The sequence below is a fragment of the Eretmochelys imbricata genome, chromosome 10, assembly GCF_965152235.1.
Source record: "Eretmochelys imbricata isolate rEreImb1 chromosome 10, rEreImb1.hap1, whole genome shotgun sequence".
NCBI classification, from domain to species: Eukaryota; Metazoa; Chordata; order Testudines; family Cheloniidae; genus Eretmochelys; species Eretmochelys imbricata.
In genome coordinates, this window is record NC_135581.1 from 38,333,160 (window position 1) to 38,355,709 (window position 22,550).

A 22,550-nucleotide genomic window follows, 5' to 3' on the forward strand; every position below is an offset into this window, starting at 1 on the left:
GCATTAAAAATAAATAAAATATAACTTTGCAAGGTGTATTTAAACAAAAATTTAAGTATGTTGTGTGGCAAATATTTTTGTAAAGTTTATGAAAGTACTTTTTATAGGTTAGTAAATTCTACTTAATCTTTTAAAGCCTCAGCAGAACTTCAATGTGGGGTGCCTAGTACTGAGAAGTCTAGATAATTCTCTCCCCAATGCACTTAAACAAACAAAATAAACAGAAGAATACTTTGATGCAGCTAATTATTTTAAGGATTGTGAGTGGTATTAATGTATTATATCTCTGGGATGTATATGTTCCATAATCAGCATGGTAAATGCGTATGTATTTGTGTATATTATACATTAAATGCATACACACATTTTCAGAACAGTGGAATGGCTTGAAATAGCCTTGCTTACACTAAATCAGCAGACTCCATTTATTTTAAGATTCACATACTAAAATTAACAAAAGAAAGTTATGCACAGTACAATATAATGACTAGTTTCAGAGTAACAGCCGTGTTAGTCTGTATTCGCAGAAAGAAAAGGAGTACTTGTGGCACCTTAGCGACTAACCAATTTATTTGAGCATGAGCTTTTGTGAGCTACAAGCTCACGAAAGCTCATGCTCAAATAAATTGGTTAGTCTCTAAGGTGCCACAAGTACTCCTTTTCGTTTTGTGAATATAATGACTAGAATCTTTTCAGTAATTATAGAAACAAGTCACTGTACCTGACTCTATTTTGTCCATGTTTTGGGGAATTTTATTCAATCATTGAGGACCGTCAATAACACATTTCAAATTGAGAGCAGCTAGAAACTCCACTTGGCTAGTTTTGCTGTGAAGGCATTGGAGGTGGTTCCTCTGATATGGCTGACGTTGTATCTGTCAGAATCATAGAGAATAGAGCTGTGGAGTGTGGGATGCTTCCAAATTTGAATTCTTTATGTCCAAAGATGTAGGCTCTGAAACATTTACTGGTTCGTCTAAATTCTGTCTGTGATGACGACGTGTCTTGTGATCAAAATGTAAAGGGGTTTACTTTCCAAGTGAAGTACCACACACTGTGAGCTTCCTGCAGGAAACAAATTGAAGGGAGGAGGCTTTTAAAGAAAACGGAGCTAAAAATTGCTGCTCTCTCTCATTTTCCATCCCATACCCAAACCCTTCCTCCCCACCCCCATAAAAAATTATGCATCTGAGCTGGTTATGGTCAGTGCTTTGTGCTTTGCTGCAGTACTCATGTAGGATTCCTCAAACCTTTGGATCTGCTATGAGAGCTCAAGCCTTTCCATTGGCATGTTGCTGCCAGATGACTGCTTCAAGGGCCATGTTAACACTGGCCATTCTACAGCTACATTTGGACCATATCAGAAGTCCACCTTGTGTTATGATCTTCAAATAATACACTCTAAGGATGTAAATAACATTTAAAAACAGTAACTGTTCTATCGGTTCTAGATTACAGTTCTGTCGGTTACACAGTTAAACATTTACCTGAGGAACTATAGTGGGGGGGGGTGTGCTGCAGCACTCCTACATTTTACATGGGGCTCCCTGCTGCCGGTCCCCTGACAACCGGGATGGATGCCCGGTGGCAGCAGGGCAGCAGCTGGGACTTTGGGTGCAGGGCTGGCAACTGTGATGGACCCTGGCAGTCTGGAGGGACTCCAGGCACACGGGGCAGCAGCTGGGACTCCTGCTGCGTGGCTGCTGGGACCCTGGGTGGAGTTTAACCATTAAGAGAAACCAATAAGCATCAAGCTTATTGGTTAACTGGCTAAACTCTTACATCCCTAATACACTCATGATTACCTTTCCAAATATTCTTAAAGAATTCTTTTAGAATCTTTAGAACGCTCACTTGAGAATATGTGGAGAGGGTGTCAGGAGGGAAATTAGCAAAGGTACAGTCATTAAACATGGCATTTAATTTCTTTTAAACAGGGCTTTGGAGCTGTGCTCCGGCTCTGCTCCAGCTCCAGGCAAAAACCTGCAGCTCCACTGCTCTGGAGCTGCTCCGCAGGTTCTGCTCCAAAGCCCTGCTTTTAAATAGTAGCTTGTCACAGTGCATTGGTTGGGCCTCATCATTTATTTGTTATGATTTACCTGTAAGTGATGTGCTTTTGTCTTTTGGTTTAAAAAGAAAATCAATTTTATTTGTGCTGTTTGGGCATATCATTTTAGGAAACCAATTATATAAATAAAAAACTTATATTTAGGATATAATTAAAAGTAATGGGGAAAAATAGATTGACTATAGTTTGAAGAGGAATCAGTGGAGTTTAAGGAACTTTTTATCCATCCTCTTTCTCCAATTCTGTTCAGCAGAAGGAAATCTCTTGGGAACTTTGACTTTAAAATAAGTAGGAATGTATTTCCAGTTGGATTCTTGGGTTGCAGCTCTTGCTCCAGTAGCGCACTGAGTTGTTGTTGCATTTTGCAGTTTTAGGGAAAGAGGTGACATAAACAGCATCTTGAAGTGAAGCATCAATTCTGTTTTTTTCTTCCGGCCCACTTTTTCACTTGCTGAGTGATTTATCTAGTGCATTGTGTGTAACAGATAAGTAATTCTTTTGTGAGCATCTTGGCAAAAATGAATACTAAGAGTGTTGTAGTCTTTGCTAAATATTGCAGCTATATTTTGAGGCAAAGTTAAGTGGTCTTCATTCCTGCACTTAACCCATTTCTCTGTTCAGAGAATGAATGAATGAATGTAAGGAGACAGTAGCCCTCTGATGGATCACCCAAGATAGAAGCTTCTTCCAGAAGTTTGGAAGCATTTTACAGCACTACTGTTCCAGATTTAGTCCCAATGGGCTAAATGGTGTTCTTTGCTTCCTCAGTAGTAGTTCCTGTGAGTCAGAAAGTTGTTCAGTTGGAGGAGTGGATTGAATGAAAATGCTCCATCTTGTTAAATATTCTTTTGTAGCTGTTCCTGTAAAATTCACTAGAAAGAGGAACCCCAAATTGATTCTCGGGCCTCCATGAGTTGCATGTGCTATAGGACATGTATTAGGGCACTGGTTAACTGCAAATTACACTCATGCAAACAGGAAACCTTTCTGAGATATTTGATTTTTTTTTTTTTTTATTTTATCCTTGAGCTTTGAAAATTGATTTTATCTCTGGATAATGAATAACTGTTTAAAACCTCCTTTCTAATTCAGTCTATCCCTTCATTCAATCAGTCCATTTCCTTCCTCCCTGTTGACTCATTCATTGTGTTCCAAGTTTATTACTGCACCCTCCTCCTTGTTCTGAAAATGACCAGGGAATCGGAGAGCTCTGCAGAACCTCTCTCATTACCCCCCAAACAGTAGCACCAAAGTGCAGCTCCCTTGCCTACAAGGCGTTGAGTTGCACTTGGTGCATGTCAGTAGGGGGTGTGGCTGCACAGCCATGTGGTTTAGGGGGAACACTGATGGGAACTGTACCTTTCCACTTAAGGATATAACTTTTGTATGTTAAATAGTATAAGGTTCAGATTTTGTCATGATTATTTTTAGTAAAAGTCAGGGATAAGTTGTGGGCAATAAACAAAACTTCATGGGAGTCATGGCCTGTCCATGACTTTATTAAATATAACGGGGAGAAAGAGAGTTGGAAGGAGTAAGGGATGAAAGCTGAAACACTGCAGCCTTAGGGAGGTGGAGGCACAGCCTTGGCTATAGCCCTGGCCAAAGCTGCAGGGTTGTTTTTTTTGGGGGGGAGGGGGGGCACAGGTCCCTGCCCGGGGAGAGGAAAGTGGTCACATAGCCCGAGCCAAAGCTGTGGTGGTGGGGGAAGCACAGCCCCAGCTCCTGCCACAGCTGGGTGGGGGGTGCACTGCCCCACCTCCATCCCCACCACTCACTGCTGAAGCTAAAGCCACAGAGGTCTGGTAAAATCAGACTCCATGACTAAATCATATCCTTAATTATAACAAGTTAATAAGGAATGCTGTCTAATGATACTTTCTAAAATAAACTGTGCCCCAGGTGGGTTGACACACAATATGTCCATAAATCCCAACTTTGTGTATGTACAACTTAGCTAGATTCTATGTTAAATTTTGTCATAAAAAAACCTCTTCCCGGCTAAGCCATTGTATACTAATGATTTTTTTTGTCTGATTGCATTTCTCCCCAGCCATATTATAAAATCCTGTAAGGGATGTGTGTAAGCGAAAGAGATTATAGTTGAAGTGCTCACATAAACTTAACAGTATCTCTGTCATATCTTAAACTGGCTAAGTAATTTTCCAAGGTGAAAATACAAATGAGCACTCAGTTGTATGCTTAGTGCTGGTGTCTAAAATGCACACCTCTTCTTAGCCCTTTCTTTTAATGTGAGAGCAAGTGAATGCTGATTTACTGTGGGTGGGAGCCTCATGCCACATTTATTTAAAATGATGTACAATGTATGCAGATGTACCATGCCCATACTAGCCATGTATATCTCTGCACTTGTTAAAGTATGTACTGTGTAGAGCAGTGGTTTTCAAACTTTTTCTGGCGACCCAGTTGAAGAAAATTATTGATGCCTGTGACCCAACGTAGCTGGGGATGAGGGGTTTGGGTATGGGAGGGGCTCAGGGCTGGGGATGAGGGTTGGGGTGAGGACTCTGGGGTATGGCTGTGAATGAGGGGTTCAGGGTGTGGGAGAAGGCTCTGGGCTGGGGCAGAGGTTTTGGGTGTGGGAGGGAGTCAGGTCTCTGGGCTGAGGGTGCAGCTCTGGGGTGGGGCTGGGGATGAGGGATTTGGGGTGCAGAAAGGGGCTCTGGGATTGGGGGGGGCTCAGGGCTGGGGCAGGGGATTGGGAACCAGGGTTACCTCAGGCGGCTCCTGGTCAGCAGCGCAGCGGGGTGCTAAGGCAGACTTCTTGCCTATCCTCACACCACGCTGTGCCCCGGAAGCGGCTGGCAGCAGGTCCGGCTCCTTGGTGGAGGCGCGCAAGCAGCTCCTTGCGGCTCTCGCCTGCAGGCACAACCCTCCACCCCCAACTCCCGTTGACTGGGAACCAGCCAGTGGGAGTGTGGAGCTGGTGCTCAGGCTGGGGGCAGCACATGGAGCCCTGTGGCCCCCCCGCCTAGTAGCCAGACCTGCTGCTGGCCGCTTCTGAGGCGCAGTGCAGTGTCAGAACAGGTAGGGACTAGCCTGCTTTAGACGGGCAGCACTGCTGACCGGACTTAATGGTCCGGTTGCTGGTGCTGACCAGAGCTGCCTCGACCCAGTAGGTCGCAACCTACAGTTTGAACACCACTGGTGTAGGGAATGCTTCTAACTATGTTTTTTGTGTATAGTTCCCTGACAGCAATTAGAATGGGACATACTGAAACAAATTTAGCTGCACTTCAGCTGTTTGATTTGTGCATGTAGTGTAGGGGAGATGGAAGATGCTTGCCATTAGGCTTCATCTTTATTGGCCTTTTAATTGCCTTGTTTGAAGCATCAAGTGTCAGTAATAAAACAGCGGTGTGAACATATCCAGGGGGCTAGTGCTGTCCTAGACTTGTACTTGTGAGAGGCCCATGCCATTTGCTGTAGAAGGCAAACAGGCTATGAATTAGTTTTCCCATTACAGGGCAAATACTCAAAATGAATCATCAGCCATCCCTGCTTTTTATCCTATTCCTAGCTGGAGCTGCTTTTCCCTCTCTGAGCAGAAAGCAAATCAGATCTAGGCTTCAGCTTTGGAGGGTTGCCCCACAGGTCAAGATGCTTTGCTGAATTCCTGAAGTACATGCTTTTTGTGGGGTTGATAGATTCATTTTTTCACTGCAGTGTTTGTTGTGTTATATCTGGCCAATGAAAGGAAGTTGACTGCGGTTTAACAATGGGACTTATTTGTTTGGAGAGCAGTGAGGAAATTTCAACACCTGTCTTGCATTTGGTTGCTTTTTCAACAAGAAAGATATCGCTATGAAAGTAGCAGGATGCTTTTGTAACCTTTCTGAAACGTAAACCTTTACACCTTACACAAGTGCACCTGGGCAATAGGGATAAGTATTTTGCTATGTAACTGTGCTGGACTATTAAATTAATTCAAGGGCTTACATAAAATTCCTGAGCCAAGAAGGAATTTTCTACCATAGTCTTTCTAATACAATCCTTCAGCTAAGAAGTACTTCTGAAGAAGTTATATGCAGTCTTAGTGTTACTGATTGCTATAATGAAAGGCCAAAACATCTAAAAAGATTGTTCAAAAATAATCTTTCCATATGTCTTAAAAGATGGTATTCAGAAGATATCCTTTTAGGAAATGGAGACAAAAGCATGTTTAACTCTTAATTTTGCCCTTGTTCTGTGCGAATAACAGTAAAAACAACATTCTTTTCCAACAGATATACCTGGTAGATGTTCAGCAGGCAGCTGACAAGTGACCCTTGAAGATGGCATTTTGTATACTGTACTCATTTTAATATTGGCCTGTAGAATGTGGATAAGGGGAGCTTAATCTAACGTATGTTCAGTTAGGCTGGTACAGGAGACTCTAATGGAGAGTGACCCTTTGTATGCAGGACCCATCAGGTGAAGCTGTGAATTTTCTGACTTTTAAAAGGTGCCAGTGGGGGTGTGGGAGACCAAACATTAAGCTGCTGTTTGGAGCCTGGATGGAAGAACTCTTCGTGACTAGCCTTTATGAGACACCAGTGTTGTCTCTGACTCATCTATTGTATCTGATGTATGCAATATTCCATTGTTTCTAACGTGCACATTAGGTTTTTGCATTTCAATCCTTAGATTTTTTTTTTAGTGCAATTTTTTTAGCAAATTTTCTGTCTTCATGCTTCTAAGTAGAATATCTGGGTTCTCGCAATCAGAACATGAAGATCATGAGGATGAAACTCAAACCACACGAGAGGGAAAATGGCTGTTTTCTGAAGTCCAGACGACATACTAAAAATTGAGTCGAGTTCAGCCTAATGTGATTTCCGACCTCCTAATTTACGTGTACTTGTTTACCAGGCTAAGTACTAGGTTTTACCAACTGTCCAGAATTTATAGAGGTTTAAACTTGCACGATTGATGGAGAGGCAGGCCCAAAGACCCAGCACAGAGGGACATGGTGAAGCTAGGCAGTGGGGCCCAAAGCACCAGTCACAGAAGTCTCGTGTACCAGTACTACCAGGCTTATAAATGTGTAGGGACCACTGCACTAACAAAATGAGTAAATGGAGCCAAAACACCAGTGCTGTAGGGTTCATACGTGTAGTTTTGTTTGGACTCGTACCTCACAGGTCATTGCAAATATCAGCATGTACAGAAACTTCTGCCTTTACAATTAGTAGCACAAGAACAAAATGCTAAGAACTCTTGCTTCCAAACTTGGTGCTTTCTACCTACTGTGCAAGAGTTCTTTCTCCCATGTGTAGGGTAGTGGAAGGAATTGTCAGAGATATGATCATGTGGGATGACCAGTCTTGGGACTCATGTAACTTGATGTCAACAGACAGATCAAGAATAGCCTCTGTGCCTCATCTGCAATGAGGTCCTTTTATAAATGTTCTTTTTAGAATAGACACCTAACTGAGATTCTTGAAATATTCCTCTTCCGGTATCCAACAACTTTTGTGACGGATGGCGAGATTCAATGGAGAGGGGTGTGTGTGTGTGTAAAAAATATATATAAGTAGTATTGCGAGAACTTAAATCATGGATTTCCGGAGGCAAAACATAATGATGCATGAATATCTTCATTTTCTTCAGTCCCTTTCATGCAAAATACTTTATAAAGTTATGTGATAGGGATAATCCCCGCTGCAATGCAGCCACACTAGGGTAGGTTGTGGCAACTAGCTGGTGAACAGCATTGTGCACAGTAATGAGGGAGGAGGATTTTGCAAAAAGAGGATAGACTTGAATTCCCCTTGTTGGCTAGAGGTTTGAAGACTAGGATCTTGATTCCCAGGGATAGATTCTCTACAGGATCTCCCCCTAAGTCTAGAGCCCGGCGCGGATACAAAATTTGTATCTGCATCTGGTCTGCAAAACATGGTCCACGGATATCTGTGGATATAAAGCAGATGTCTCAGATTTGCAGGGCTCTATCTATGTTTTCGAGAGAAATCTTTATAGTAATGATAGATTGAAATGTCATTTTCAAATAACATATTAGAAAAAACATTCAGATCTGTCTCTTTTGATAAGCAATTCTTGGTTTTAAAACTGCTTTTTTTCTTCTGAGCCACCTATTAGCAGTGCCAAATGGTTTTGCTATAAAAAGCTATCAAGTCTTAATGTCAAAATACGAGCCTTTTGGGGATTTTGTTTATTTCACAGTTTTTGTATCTTTCAAAGTTTTCTATAAATGTGTGAGTTTAGGTTCAGGGGATAGAAAAGTTGTTTATTTGCAAAGTATTTTAAAAATGAAATTGATTTTTCTCTACTTCTGATAGACTGAACCTCCTTTTGGTTCACACAGTCCCCAAGGTAGTAATAATTTTCTGTTGAAAGATAAAGTCTAAACTAGGAGACCATAAGAAACAGTCTTAAAATTGTTGTTGTGTTAACTATGCACTTCATATGAAATATTGTACAGTTACACTCAAAAGAAAAATACGTAATTTCAAATTTTCTTACAAAATATTTTTAAACAAGTTAGTTTGGAATATTCTATGTTACATTTGAATCAAAATTACCTTATTTAAAATATAAAGCAAAACTATTTTTAACACCCCAAATTAGTAACCATTAGTCTTTTGAAACAAAAGTAGTCACGCTTTCCTTTAAGTTTTGCATTCAGGTTTCTCTTTCCCTTGCACAATGTAATAAACCTAGAATAGTTCAATTCCCTGTACTCTGTTGCAATGCTATTAGGGTCCGATGTCCCCAACTCTTGTATGGGGAACACAATCTTGAATTCCAGAGTTGGTAGGTAAATGGAAAAGCTGCTTTCAAATATTTATTCAATAGTTTATTTTTAAACCTAAGCATATATAATAGCATCTTGCTAATTCACACAAAGAGCTGGGAAATTTACTGTAGATTGCTTACTCATCAGTTCACAAAATTTCACAAACAACAATAATAAAAACAAATCAAGGCAACATATTCTCTTTAAAATAACAGGAAAGCAGGGCATACAAAATGACACAAAGGTAAATATTATGTGTGAGGACAGTATGAGTATCCAATATTTCAACCAAATGTGATAGCTAGCTAGAGAAGTGGTCATCAGTGTAATGTTTTATGATGTATTAAACTCAGGTTTAATATTAAAATGGAGGCTGTTGTGTGACAAAATGTATCTCTATTTTGACAATGGTAGTCTAATTTTAAAACGTTAGTGCTTCATAGCATGTTATTGAAGATAGTGTTTGTTTGTTTTTAAAATGTAACGTAGTCAGTAAACATTCTAAAATCTTCATAGAGAAGTGGGGTTGGGCAATGTTTTTTGTGAGAACAGTCAGATTTGTAAATTAGTATTATGCTGTATTCTATCACTGATTGTCAATCTAGGGTTTTTCTAGCTAAAGAACTGTTAAGGTGAATAGAGAAGAGCTCCAACTCCCTTCAATGACATCTGAATTGTGGGGGATTAATAAATTTAGGATTCTTGGAGGAGGAGAGAATTTTTTCTACTTTTGCACTATTTGGAAAGCCGCTAGTATGCTGGAGCCCGTGAGAACCCAAAGCGATCGTACCAGAACAATGCAGAAGCTAAAATGCTTTTGTTATTATGAAATAATTGTAATATGGAACCTTATTGCACTATGACTTAGGCTGTGTCTTCCTGCCACTTTCAGCACTAAAACTTTAGTTGTTCAGGGGTCTGAAAAAAACACCCCCTTGAGCGACAAAAGTTTTAGTGCTGAAAAGCACCAGTATAGACAGCGCTTTATCTCTGGGAGCCATACTCCCAGCGATAAAGCTACCACCCTTCGTTCATGGTGCGGTTTTTTTAATTGCCGGGAGAGCTCTCCCCCAGCGATAAAGCGTGTCTATGCTGCCCACGTCACAGTGCTGCCACGGCTGCACTGTAACGTGGGCAGTGTCAACATACCTTAACTCTTGCCTTATTTCCATTCCCTGAAATTCTCTTCCCTCCTTCCTCTCACCTCCTTTGCACTTAGTTTCATTTCATCTTCCCTACCGTTTTCTTTTAAGCTACCTCCTTTTCCATCCAGCTTTATCATCCTATTTTCACTGTTCCCATGATTCTGCTACTCTCTGAATCTTGCCTTTTGGAATGTTGACAAATTGACAAGAATCATAGAATATCAGGGTTGGAAGAGATCTCAGGAAGTCATCTAGTCCAACCCCCTGCTCAAAGCAGGACCAATCCCCAACTAAATCATCCCAGCCAGGGCTTTGTCAAGCCTGACCTCAAAAATATCTAAGTATACCTAAGCACAAGGGTGCTGCTTCCAGACAGGCAGTCGTGTTTATGGAGAGCAGTCAGACCAACATGCGACTGGGTGTTGACGATGGGGGGCTTGTTCATCTTTGAGATACAGCTCACAACTTCAGAGTCATCACACTCCAAAGATACTGCTTTATGTACAGCAGAGGGGATTACTGAGAACACTGCTCCAATGAATGATGTGATCATTTATTAGTGCTTCTTTTTTAATCAATTGAGGTATTGCAGTTTTGAGTTTTAAAGCTGGATCTTGCAGCCCTCAGTTCAGTGGATTACTCATGTGCACATCACTATTCAACATTGTGTTTAGGTTCTTTTCAGCTGTGCCAGGGCATATGTACTTTTATTATATACCAGTATAGGGACTGCAGCTTGCATCATCCCTCTAGCACCTCTGAAGAGAGATGCTCTCACCTATCTTCCATCTCTCTGGAGATGTACAATTGACCCACTCCAGCCTTCATTGTGTTTGCCTGCTAACCCTCCTGCTGAGGCATACTGCTGCTTTTCATAGCTTTCAGCAACTCATCATCTGCCTAATGTGTTTCAGGTGAAAACCTTGGAAAACATGGTACAGTCAAGAAATCAGATATTTTCTTTTAATTCTCTAGGATTTTTCCCCTTTATGTGACCTCTCACAATGCTTCTAATTTCACTTTTGTTGTCTAAAGGGACAGATAATGGAGGGACCTCATCTGGTAGCACATCAGGAATTCCTCCCAGTGTTCCTGCTGGGAGTTCTAAGACTGCTGCCAGGAGCCTGGGGACCTCAAGTGGAGAGAAGGAGGAAGGAAAGAAGGTCAGACGTCAGTGGGAATCATGGAGCACAGAGGACAAGAATACCTTCTTTGAGGGACTTTATGAGGTGTGTTTGTATATGGAAGAAGAAAGGCAGGCAGCTGGCCTGGTGCTTCTTATGGAGCCCATGCTTGGCTGGCTTGGTTTTATGTTTAAATGAAAACTTGATTTGGGAGTTTGTAGAGGATGACATTTCAGATTGGTTTTGTATGTGCACATATCCTGTATACAAGTGAGCACAATTGGCTGCACAATGCATGTGAACCATAGAATCATAAGAAGGTAGGGCTGGAAGGGATCTTGAAGTCAAGTCCATCTTCTTGCACTGAGGCAGACCCAAAGCTATCTGCTTAAAATCATCAGGCACTGTGAAGCTAGAAGAAGAAATCAGTTTACTATATGCATGCAACCCCCAAACCTCCTGTTTTCTTCCCTTGTCCATAGAATTTGTACATGTTTGAGGTTGTCTATTAAAATAAAGTGCCTGTCTCGAGATGTAATGAACAAACTTGCATCATTCCTGTGCATTGATAGGGCCATTTCTCTATTTTATTCCATCTGCCTGAAAAAACAAAATGTTAAATCCTCAGCAAGATGTGAGCATTCCATAATGAACACACAAGCCCTGACAATGAAATCATGTGATTAGTATTTTATTTTCATTTACAAAATGACTGTAATAAAAGCACAATTTAAAAGTAGTGTAAATTGTTTCCAGTGGGGAAAAATACATATGGTGCCCCCATCTCAACCTTCAGAAATAAAATGTATACAATTGTGCTGCATTATTTTTTTACATGGCAGCATAACCTCAGTTCTTTATTATAGAATTTTTTATAGAAGTTAGAAATGGAAAACTTCTTTGGCAAAGAACAACCCTCTCACATCAGCTGTCACGCAGTCTTAAACTCCTAAACAGGATCTGGCCAGGCCTATAACTGGATAGGAGAAATGGAAAAGCCCTAGCTAGATCATAAAGTCCAGAAGACGATAGTCTGTGTCATTAGATGGGATTCCTCATCCTTTTTATCCTCTGTACTTTGTTCTTTAATTGGTTTTGAATCTTGTACTTTTTCAGCATGGGAAGGACTTTGAAGCTATTCAGAACAACATTGCCCTGAAGTACAAGAAGAAAGGTAAACCAGCAAGCATGGTGAAGAACAAAGAGCAGGTCCGGCACTTCTACTACCGCACCTGGCACAAGATCTCTAAATATATTGATTTTGATAATGGTGAGTATGCAGTGGGAGTGGATTCCATGACCAGCTCAGGGTCTGGGATGAGTATTCCTTTTGGTGGGAGTTGGAGTCCTGTCTTTTAATATGATCTCAGAGCACAGGAATGGTGAAGATAAGAAAAATAAATATCGGATACTATTAAGATATCGCTGAATACCTTGTACTGTACCTGTCATGGCCACAAATAGGCTCACTCTCACAAATTTAAAACAAAATATTTTCCAGTTAGAAAACAAGACCATTCCTCTGTTACTAACCCCATGCACCTATAATAAATATTCATCTAACTATTGACCTAATCAGCAAAAAGCCAGATTAAAGAGATGTATCTTCCAACATATCCTGGATGTCACCGCTCCAAGCGTTTTGACTGCGATGATAGACAGCCAGAGCATTGTAGCAAATCATGACTTTAGCGTTCCTAACTTCTTGGGTCAAGCAAAATCCAGTAAGAAGCAAATTAGTCTGCATGCTAACATATGGCCAAAATGGTGAACTTTTCTTGCACTTGTATACTCAGTAAACGTCTAAGTTACTTTATTTCACTGATCGGACAATCCAAGGTAATCCTACGCAATGTATGTTTTTTTCCCCCTTGTTGGACAGTGGTGGGGAAACCAGATAGCCAAGTAACTGGCAATAGTGATTCATACCTGTGATAGTAATTAGTGCTAACTGAGTTCTGAATTCACTTGAATTGTATGTACTTAGTGAAACTAGGGTCCAGGACTGTTTGCCGGTAACCTTGTCTAGATGATGGACTTAAAAAAATCTGTCTTGCAAAGTGTGTGAATTCCAAACTTGTAATATCTTTTAACATTCAAAAGAACTAATCAGGAGTACCTCTTATATTAGCAAGTTGAGCAGCAAGTACAGGTCCTCTTAGTTTTCATATTCTACTGATCCTGTATTGTAGTTGTACATTGTACTCCTGAGGGAATTCTGCGCCAAAAAAATAAAAATTCTGCACACAATATTTTAAAATTCTGCAAAATTCTGCATATTTTATTTGTCAAAATAACACAGTATAATCACACCAGTTTCAATTATTTCTGTCATTTATTTCAAAATACCTGTCAGCAACTATGTTTAACAATACAGACAACAAAAAAGATTCAGGAAATGTTTTTTAACAAATAGATTCTTTACTAGGCATATTAATACAGAACTCCGAGTAATAATTCATTGAAACTACAATACAGAACCATATTTCCTGCACCCCTCAGAAGAGGCTTGCGGGAGTCAAAGATAACGGAGGAACTGAGAGAGAGGGAAGTAAATTGCTGGGAAGGAGCCTGGGTGTGAAATTGAAGGGTTGTTGGGTATGGTTGGGAAAAGTATGGAACAGGTTTTTGGGGGGGGCAGGGCAGGATTGGGAGGGAGCTTCTTCCATGCAGACCCTGGCTGACTCCTATCCTCTCCCATTCAGTCAGGCACTTCTGCTCCTGTCCCAATGTTCCTGAACTCCATGTGTCCTTGCACCCCCTGACCACGTGTCCTCCCTCCCCCACATGTGTCCCTGTGGCCCTGCACCTCCCTCCCCTCTGTGGTCCTGTGCCTCCACTCCCATTCAGCCCCTGCCCCAGTTTGTCCTCCCCCACTGGCCCTTATGAGCCCCTGTCTGACCGCCCAGCACCGTATGCTGTCTGTCTCCTGACCTGACGTGACAGGTGCTGCAAAGAAGGCAGGCTCTTTCTTTTCCCTCACTGGCTGGGAGCTGCCGCTGTTCTATTGCCACAGCACCATCTGGGGGGCAAAAGGCAGAACTGCAGCAACATTTCAGCAGAGGCTTTTTTTTTCTGCGCAAAAAATTAAAAAGATGCGTGACTCATTAATTACATGTGTGTAGTAGCGCAGAATTCCCTCAGGAGTATATATTGTTACATCTAGAAGGTGGTTAAATACATTTGCCCTTAAACAGTTCTTTAACTTTTGCCATAATCCCCACAATCAGTTCATCCCGTTAATTTTTACAGATACAACTACTCTTATTAAAGAAGTGTGCTTGTCTGAGAGAGACAGATAAGATTTTTCAGTGCTGATGACCAGTTGCAAATGAAAGTAGTTCTTTAGCATGTGTTACAGCATGCTTCTCGGAAAACAGAAACAGCATGTAAAGGCTCTATAGTAAAATCCCTTTAAAAATTGATTGGTCTTGCCCCTTAAGATTAGGATTTTTAAGATGATTTCCATTTGTAAAGCACAGTTAGCATAGGTATTCTTCGAATTTTCCCTCTATACACAGAAGATGGTCACAGTTTGTGAGATCAAACAAGCCTTAGTTTTTAATTTAAAAATAAATGACCCTGAAAATTCAGCATTGGAAGAAGCCTATGTGCATATAAGTTCAGAAGTCCTTCCAAAGTAGATCGTCAGTTGTGGTCTGGATAAGCAGAAATGAATAAATGAAGGTAAAATACCTAAATCTGCAAGGTATGAAAGCTTCTTAGCTGCCAGTGTAGAGGCTTAAGAATCTGAGGAGCATGTGGCTAAACTTGAGTACTGGTGAAAATGCATATGGCTGAATTTTGGACTTATTTGTAGCCTGCAAATCAAAGAGAATTGCAATGGTCACCGCAGCATCAGGTATAAATATTTCTTGGTCTGATTTGTATGCCAAAGGGTTTTCTTTAACACTAGCTGTGGATATAAGCTGTAACATGCTACCACAATACAAATAAAATGCCCACACCAATGTATTCTGTTGTTGGAAGAAAAAATTACAGAAATTGACCCAAAATTTAGAAAAAATACATATATTAAATTTCAAAATGTACTGATATCTTCTAGAAAACTCAAGTGTGTGTGTGACTCAACACACAGACGTACGTATATTTGAGTTTTCTAGAAGGCATCAATGTGTCTTGAAACTTAATTTGATTATAGTTATAGACAGCTAACTTGAGTGGTGATGAAGTTGTGGGGTAATAGCAAATTGTCACCTCTAACTTCAGTTCATTTTGCTGAAACGTTTTGTTAAAATTATGTGAAATCTCTTCTAAGTTTTTGATCTTGTATAAAAATGTTGCATTTCCAAGATATAAAGTCATAGCTATGAAATACACGCACTCCTCTGATTTAGCATTACTGTGAAATAGGACTTAGAGCTATCTGCAGTGAGATCTTTGTGTATTTGTTAAATATGTGGATTTTTGTCCCTTTCACTAAGGAAAGTTACTTGGTCTATTGCAGCTAGTGGCATATCTGCAGAGAGGGCGCTCTCTGTCTCATATTTCGCCTGATACCTATTTTGTTTTACAGTGTTTTCTCAAGGTCTGAAAAAATCCTCTCTGGAGCTTTATGGCTTAGTCTGTTATGGGGAACTAAGGAAGAAGATTGGGGGCTGTGAGTATGAATTTCCTCTAGTTTCTTTTACTCTAGAATCTACCGTGAGGACTGGGCTTGACCTGTACTGTTGTGCTTTGGTTGCTTTCAAAATGTCTGCTTGTTGTATTGGTGCAATTCTGTGTTGTGTAGCTTTCTTAAGGGATTTTTTTCCCTAGAAGAATTTTTTTGGCCAGTCACATGGGATTCCCATTTTTCTTTAACATAATATTTATTTAGCTTTCTTTATGCAGATAATGCAGAAAACACAGGCCTGATTTTATTTTATTCTTCGAGTGCTTGTTCACGTTAATGCCAATTGGGGTACACGCGCCGCATGCGTGGTCGTTGGAAACGTTTTCCCTCAGCAGCTCCCGTCAGGTCGGCTAGGGAGCCCCCTGGAGTGGTGCCCTCATGGTGCTCAATATACGACCCTGCTGACCCGATCCCCCTTCAGTTCCTTCTTACCATCTGTGGCAGCATTGGAACTGCATTTTGCTTGCAAGTGTTCCCTTAGCCTATTACCTAGTCCTACCCTGTTTTTGTTTAGTAGTTAATTGTTATTTGTAGTTTGATCCCACTCACCAAGTCTATACTTTCTCCCCTCATCCCACCTTGGGCTTCGGGGCATGCCTCAAGCCTAAGAATTTAAATCTTGCAGTATATGCAGAAAGTCTATGCCCAATAGCGATCCCCATGACTCGTACCTGAGGTGTCTAGGGGAGTCACATCAGTCTGAGCACTGCAAGATTTGTAAGGCTTTCAAGCCCAGAACTATAAAGGAATGCGACTTCTGTTTGAAGCAGTTGTTAATGGAAGCCACACTCCATCCAGCAGCACCTGACTGCCAAGGCCCGGGCCCAAGCTTGGTGCAGAGTGCTCTGGCATCGGTCCACAAATCGGTACCAAGGAAGGACTACGCTGTGAGACACCCTTGGTAATGAAGATCCCCAGCACCACAGCAAGGAGCAGCGCCCCAGCACCGGTCAACATCTCCGGTGGCCCACAAGCGCCATAAGGCAGCGGACAGAGGGCGCTCTCCTCAGAGATTGAGACCATCGGGGAGACTTTGCTGCCCCAGAGGAAGGACTCGACTTCCAAGCAGCAAGACCTTGTGCTGTTGACTCCAGCGCGCCAGGTGGCACCATTGAGCCTGGCACTCCGTGACTCTCTGACAGGGCAGTGCCTGGTCAAGGCGTTGGAGCCCCCCTCCACCCCGGACACTTTTGAGGCTGCCAAAGAGCTTATAGAAATTACTGCACCTCAGCCCCTTGCTGTTAGAGAGATGCCTCTGGCACCGCCTAGATGGGTGCCATCTAGAGGCAAGCCCGCAATGATAAGGCTCTCCTTGTTGCCGGACTGGCACTGTTCCCGGTCTCCATTGCCGCAGCACTGCCCGGCACTGGCGTTGGTACAAGATTGCCTAGTGCCGGGAGTTCAACAATTTGTGTCTTCGGCGCCGAGGTTTTCGGCACCGATCGCGAACACCCTTGCTGGGCTGGCACCTAGACACAGCACCGAAGCACAACAGCCGTTCTTCAGCACTGTACATGTGGCACCAGTCTCGGTAGTGGGACTGCCAGCACTGATTCCCAACATGATTGTCGCAGCTCCGATCCCCGGCTTCTTTCTCTCGGCACCGACCGCTGGCTCTGGGATCGTCGGCACCACTGTGGTCATCGCCCTTGGGATCCTCTGACTCTGAGGCCGACTCCTATTACTCGTGGTACAGTAAACATAGGTCGGATAAGCGCCAGAGACACGCACAGTCGGCCTTGCAGCCACAGTGGCCATCTGCCATGCAATGGTCCTTCTGGATGCCGTGGGCTTTCCATCAGGCCCAGGATACTCCTTCAAGAGTTTCTAGGTTGGTGGCATTGGGACATCATCCTTCCCGGTTACTGATGGATGGACCTGCTCCTTGGGTTACAGAGGCGACCCTATCCAGACTGCCTCCTCATACTACAGGGTAGTATGTTCCAGACCCACCCATAGCCCAGGTCACATCTGACTGTGTCGAACCAATGGACAAGTCCAATGCAACCCTGGGGCAACGTGGGCACATAGAGGGCCACGAGGACCCTGTATCCCCACTTGCTTTCTCGTCATCCTCGCCTGATGAGACTGTGGCAGGAGCGTCAGCTTCAGGTCATCTGCCCATTGACCACAGGGCACACCAGGATCCGCTCCACCGCATTGCCCGTAACATGGGCCTACAGGGGGAGGAAATCATTGAGTCAGAGGACCGGATGGTGGACATTATCACCCCAGAAGGTCCTTCCAGGGTGTCGTTGCCAGTCATTAAAACTATTCACGACAACTATAATACTCTGTGTCAGACTCCAGCCTCCATTCTGCCCACCGCCAAGAATGTGGAGAGAAATACTTTGTTCCCTCCAAGGGATACAAGTTTTTATTCTCCCACCCACACCCTTGCTCCCTGGTGATCTTGGCGGTGAATGAGAAGGAGTTCCAGGGGCAACAGGCACCGGCACCCAAGGCTAAAGAGGCCAAATGTACGGACCTCTTTGGCAGGCAAGTTTATGCTGTGGGGGGCCTACAACTGAGGCTAGCCAACCAACCAGCTATCCTCAGCAGATATAATTTTAACTCTTGGGACTCTGTCCAAATACAAGGAGTTGCTCCCCACTGAGTTGAAGGTGAAGTTCTCACCTCTGGTCGAGGAGGAGGAGGCAGTGGCCAGGACATCTCTGCAGGCCTCCCTCCACTTGGCTGACTCTGCAGCATGTAGCATCTCCTCTGGGGTGGTCATGAGGAGAACTGCATGGCTCCAAGCTTCCGGGCTTCCCCTGGAAGTTCAGCAGACCCTGCAGGACCTTCCCTTTGAGGACACAAGGCTGTTTTTGTACCAAACAGACTCAAGGCTTCACAGCCTAAAAGACTCGAGGGCAACTATGAAATCTCTGGGGATGCACACTCCTGCTACACAGAGAAAGCCCTTCAAGCCTCAACCCCAGCAGCAGCAGAGGCAATACCAGCCCTGCCCAAAGCAAGATACTTACTGCTGTAGGGGCAGGAACAATAGGCATAGACCTTCTAACCATCCCTCAGGCCAGGGGCAGGGCCCGACCTGTGTGTGTGCAACAAGAGTGATGTAGTGGTGGGAGTCTGCTATAGACCACCGGACCAGGGGGATGAGGTAGATGAGGCTTTCTTCTGGCAGCTCACGGAAGCTACTAGATCGCATGCCCTGATTCTCATGGGTGACTTTAATTTTCCTGATATCTGCTGGGAGAGCAATACTGCGGTGCATAGACAATCCAGGAAGTTTTTGGAAAGCGTAGGGGACAATTTCCTGGTGCAAGTGCTAGAGGAGCCAACTAGGGGGGGCGCTTTTCTTGACCTGCTGCTCACAAACCAGGTAGAATTAGTGGGGGAAGCAAAAGTGGATGGGAATCTGGGAGGCAGTGACCATGAGTTGGTTGAGTTCAGGATCCTGACGCAGGGAAGAAAGGTAAGCAGCAGGATACGGACCCTGGACTTCAGGAAAGCAGACTTCGACTCCCTCAGGGAACAGATGGCCAGGATCCCCTGGGGGACTAACTTGAAGGGGAAAGGAGTCCAGGAGAGCTGGCTGTATTTCAAGGAATCCCTGTTGAGGTTACAGGGACAAACCATCCCGATGAGTCGAAAGAATAGTAAATATGGCAGGCGACCGGCTTGGCTTAACGGTGAAATCCTAGCGGATCTTAAACATAAAAAAGAAGCTTACAAGAAGTGGAAGGTTGGACATATGACCAGGGAAGAGTATAAAAATATTGCTCGGGCATGTAGGAATGAAATCAGGAGGGCCAAATCGCACCTGGAGCTGCAGCTAGCGAGAGATGTCAAGAGTAACAAGAAGGGTTTCTTCAGGTATGTTGGCAACAAGAAGAAAGCCAAGGAAAGTGTGGGACCTTTACTGAATAAGGGAGGCAACCTAGTGACAGAGGATGTGGAAAAAGCTAATGTACTCAATGCTTTTTTTGCCTCTGTTTTCACTAACAAGGTCAGCTCCCAGACTGCTACGCTGGGCATCACAAAATGGGGAAGAGATGGCCAGCCCTCTGTGGAGATAGAGGTGGTTAGGGACTATTTAGAAAAGCTGGACGTGCACAAGTCCATGGGGCCGGACGAGTTGCATCCGAGAGTGCTGAAGGAATTGGCGGCTGTGATTGCAGAGCCATTGGCCATTATCTTTGAAAACTCGTGGCGAACCGGGGAAGTCCCGGATGACTGGAAAAAGGCTACTGTAGTGCCAATCTTTAAAAAAGGGAAGAAGGAGGATCCTGGGAACTACAGGCCAGTCAGCCTCACCTCAGTCCCTGGAAAAATCATGGAGCAGGTCCTCAAAGAATCAATCTTGAAGTACTTGCATGAGAGGAAAGTGATCAGGAAGAGCCAGCATGGATTCACCAAGGGAAGGTCATGCCTGACTAATCTAATCGCCTTTTATCATGAGATTACTGGTTCTGTGGATGAAGGGAAAGCAGTGGATGTATTGTTTCTTGACTTTAGCAAAGCTTTTGACACGGTCTCCCACAGTATTCTTGTCAGCAAGTTAAGGAAGTATGGGCTGGATGAATGCACTATAGGGTGGGTAGAAAGCTGGCTAGATTGTCGGGCTCAACGGGTAGTGATCAATGGCTCCATGTCTAGTTGGCAGCCGGTGTCAAGTGGAGTGCCCCAGGGGTCGGTCCTGGGGCTGGTTTTGTTCAATATCTTCATAAATGATCTGGAGGATGGTGTGGATTGCACTCTCAGCAAATTTGCGGACGATACTAAACTGGGAGGAGTGGTAGATACGCTGGAGGGGAGGGATAGGATACAGAAGGACCTAGACAAATTGGAGGATTGGGCCAAAAGAAATCTGATGAGGTTCAATAAGGATAAGTGCAGGGTCCTGCACTTAGGACGGAAGAATCCAATGCACCGCTACAGACTAGGGACCGAATGGCTAGGCAGCAGTTCTGCGGAAAAGGACCTAGGGGTGACAGTGGACGAGAAGCTGGATATGAGTCAGCAGTGTGCCCTTGTTGCCAAGAAGGCCAATGGCATTTTGGGATGTATACGTAGGGGCATAGCGAGCAGATCGAGGGACGTGATCGTCCCCCTCTATTCGACATTGGTGAGGCCTCATCTGGAGTACTGTGTCCAGTTTTGGGCCCCACACTACAAGAAGGATGTGGATAAATTGGAGAGAGTCCAGCGAAGGGCAACAAAAATGATTAGGGGTCTGGAACACATGACTTATGAGGAGAGGCTGAGGGAGCTGGGATTGTTTAGCCTGCAGAAGAGAAGAATGAGGGGGGATTTGATAGCTGCTTTCAACTACCTGAAAGGGGGTTCCAAAGAGGATGGCTCTAGACTGTTCTCAATGGTAGCAGATGACAGAACGAGGAGTAATGGCCTCAAGTTGCAGTGGGGGAGGTTTAGATTAGATATTAGGAAAAACTTTTTCACTAAGAGGGTGGTGAAACACTGGAATGCGTTGCCTAGGGAGGTGGTGGAATCTCCTTCCTTGGAAGTTTTTAAGGTCAGGCTTGACAAAGCCCTGGCTGGGATGATTTAACTGGGAATTGGTCCTGCTTCGAGCAGGGGGTTGGACTAGATGACCTTCAGGGGTCCCTTCCAACCCTGATATTCTATGATTCTATGACCAAGCCATTGTTGGGATCCAAGCAAGGATTTTGAAGGGACGCCCAAGGACGGCATACCAGCCACTATCCCAGATCCTTCTCTCCACTTTCTGAATCATCTACCCCACTTCTACCATGCATGGTCTCATATAACATGGGACCGCTGGGTTCTTCGCACAGTAGAAATGGGATATTTTCTCTAATTCTGCTCCTCCCCTCCTTTCCACCCCCCCTTCCCCGTCCCTCTTCAGGGACCCCTCTCACGAGCAACTCCTTATCCAGGAGGTGCAATTTCTCCTCGCCGTAGGGGCAGCGGAGGAGGTTCCTCAGGAGCTATGGGACAAGGGATTCTATTCACATTATTGCCTCATCCCCAAGGCAAAGGGGGGGTCTCAGACCCATCTCAAATCTGCAAGGACTCAAGCAGTTTATGGTAAAGTTGAACTTCTGCATGGTCTCCCTGAGTGCAGTTATCCCTTCCCTGGATCCGGGGGACTGGTATGCTGCCTTTGACATGAAAGAAACCTACTTTCATATTGCCATTTGGCCAGCCCACAGATGTTTCCTGAGGTTTGTTATCCACTGCATACAGTATCAGTTCACAGTGCTCCCATTCAGGTTATAAACAGCCCCTAGGGTGTTCACCAAGTGCATGTCTGTGGTCATGGCCTTTCTCTGCAAGAGGCAGGTGTATCCCTACCTCGATGGCTGGCTACTGCAATGGTGCTCCAGGGAGCAGGTGGAGTCCCAGGTCTGGTTAGTCAGAGATGCATTCCAGAGATTAGGTCTCCTCTTCAATGTGGACAAGCCGACATTATCACCCACCCAGCAAATAGGATTTATTGAGGCGGTGCTGGACTCAGTTCAGGCAAGAGCCATACTACCAGAGACCAGATTCCAAACACCGTCAGACATCATTCAGACTCTCAGATGATACCCCACCACAACCACGAGGACATGCCTCAGTCTTCTTGGACACATGGTGGCATGCACCTGTGTGGTCAGGTATATCAGGCTGAGGCTCAGATCACTCCAGGCGTGGTTTGCCTCATCTTATCACCCAGGTTGAGACAGTTGACTCGGTAGTAACTGTACCGGCACGAGCCTTAAATACCCTAGGCTGCTGGTTGGACCCTCGCATGGTCTGCGAAGGAGTCCCATTCAGCACCCCTCAACCGTCCATGACCTTAGTAACGGATGCGTCAGATCTGGGT

The 22,550-nt window shown here is 43.9% G+C and overlaps 1 protein-coding gene across 3 annotated transcripts in view; it reads left to right on the forward strand.

Moving 5' to 3' along the window:
- The window catches only part of CRAMP1 (cramped chromatin regulator 1), a 121,033-nt gene that overhangs the window by 4,322 nt on the left and 94,161 nt on the right, over window positions 1-22,550 (forward strand). For 2 of the 3 annotated variants that reach the window (XM_077828027.1, XM_077828025.1), the window contains exons 3-5: window positions 11,009-11,202; window positions 12,214-12,367; window positions 15,635-15,718. In XM_077828027.1, coding sequence (XP_077684153.1) covers window positions 11,009-11,202; window positions 12,214-12,367; window positions 15,635-15,718 — 432 coding nt within the window. The remainder of the gene's footprint in view (window positions 1-11,008; window positions 11,203-12,213; window positions 12,368-15,634; window positions 15,719-22,550) is intronic. The other variant, XM_077828026.1, reaches the window with a different exon arrangement.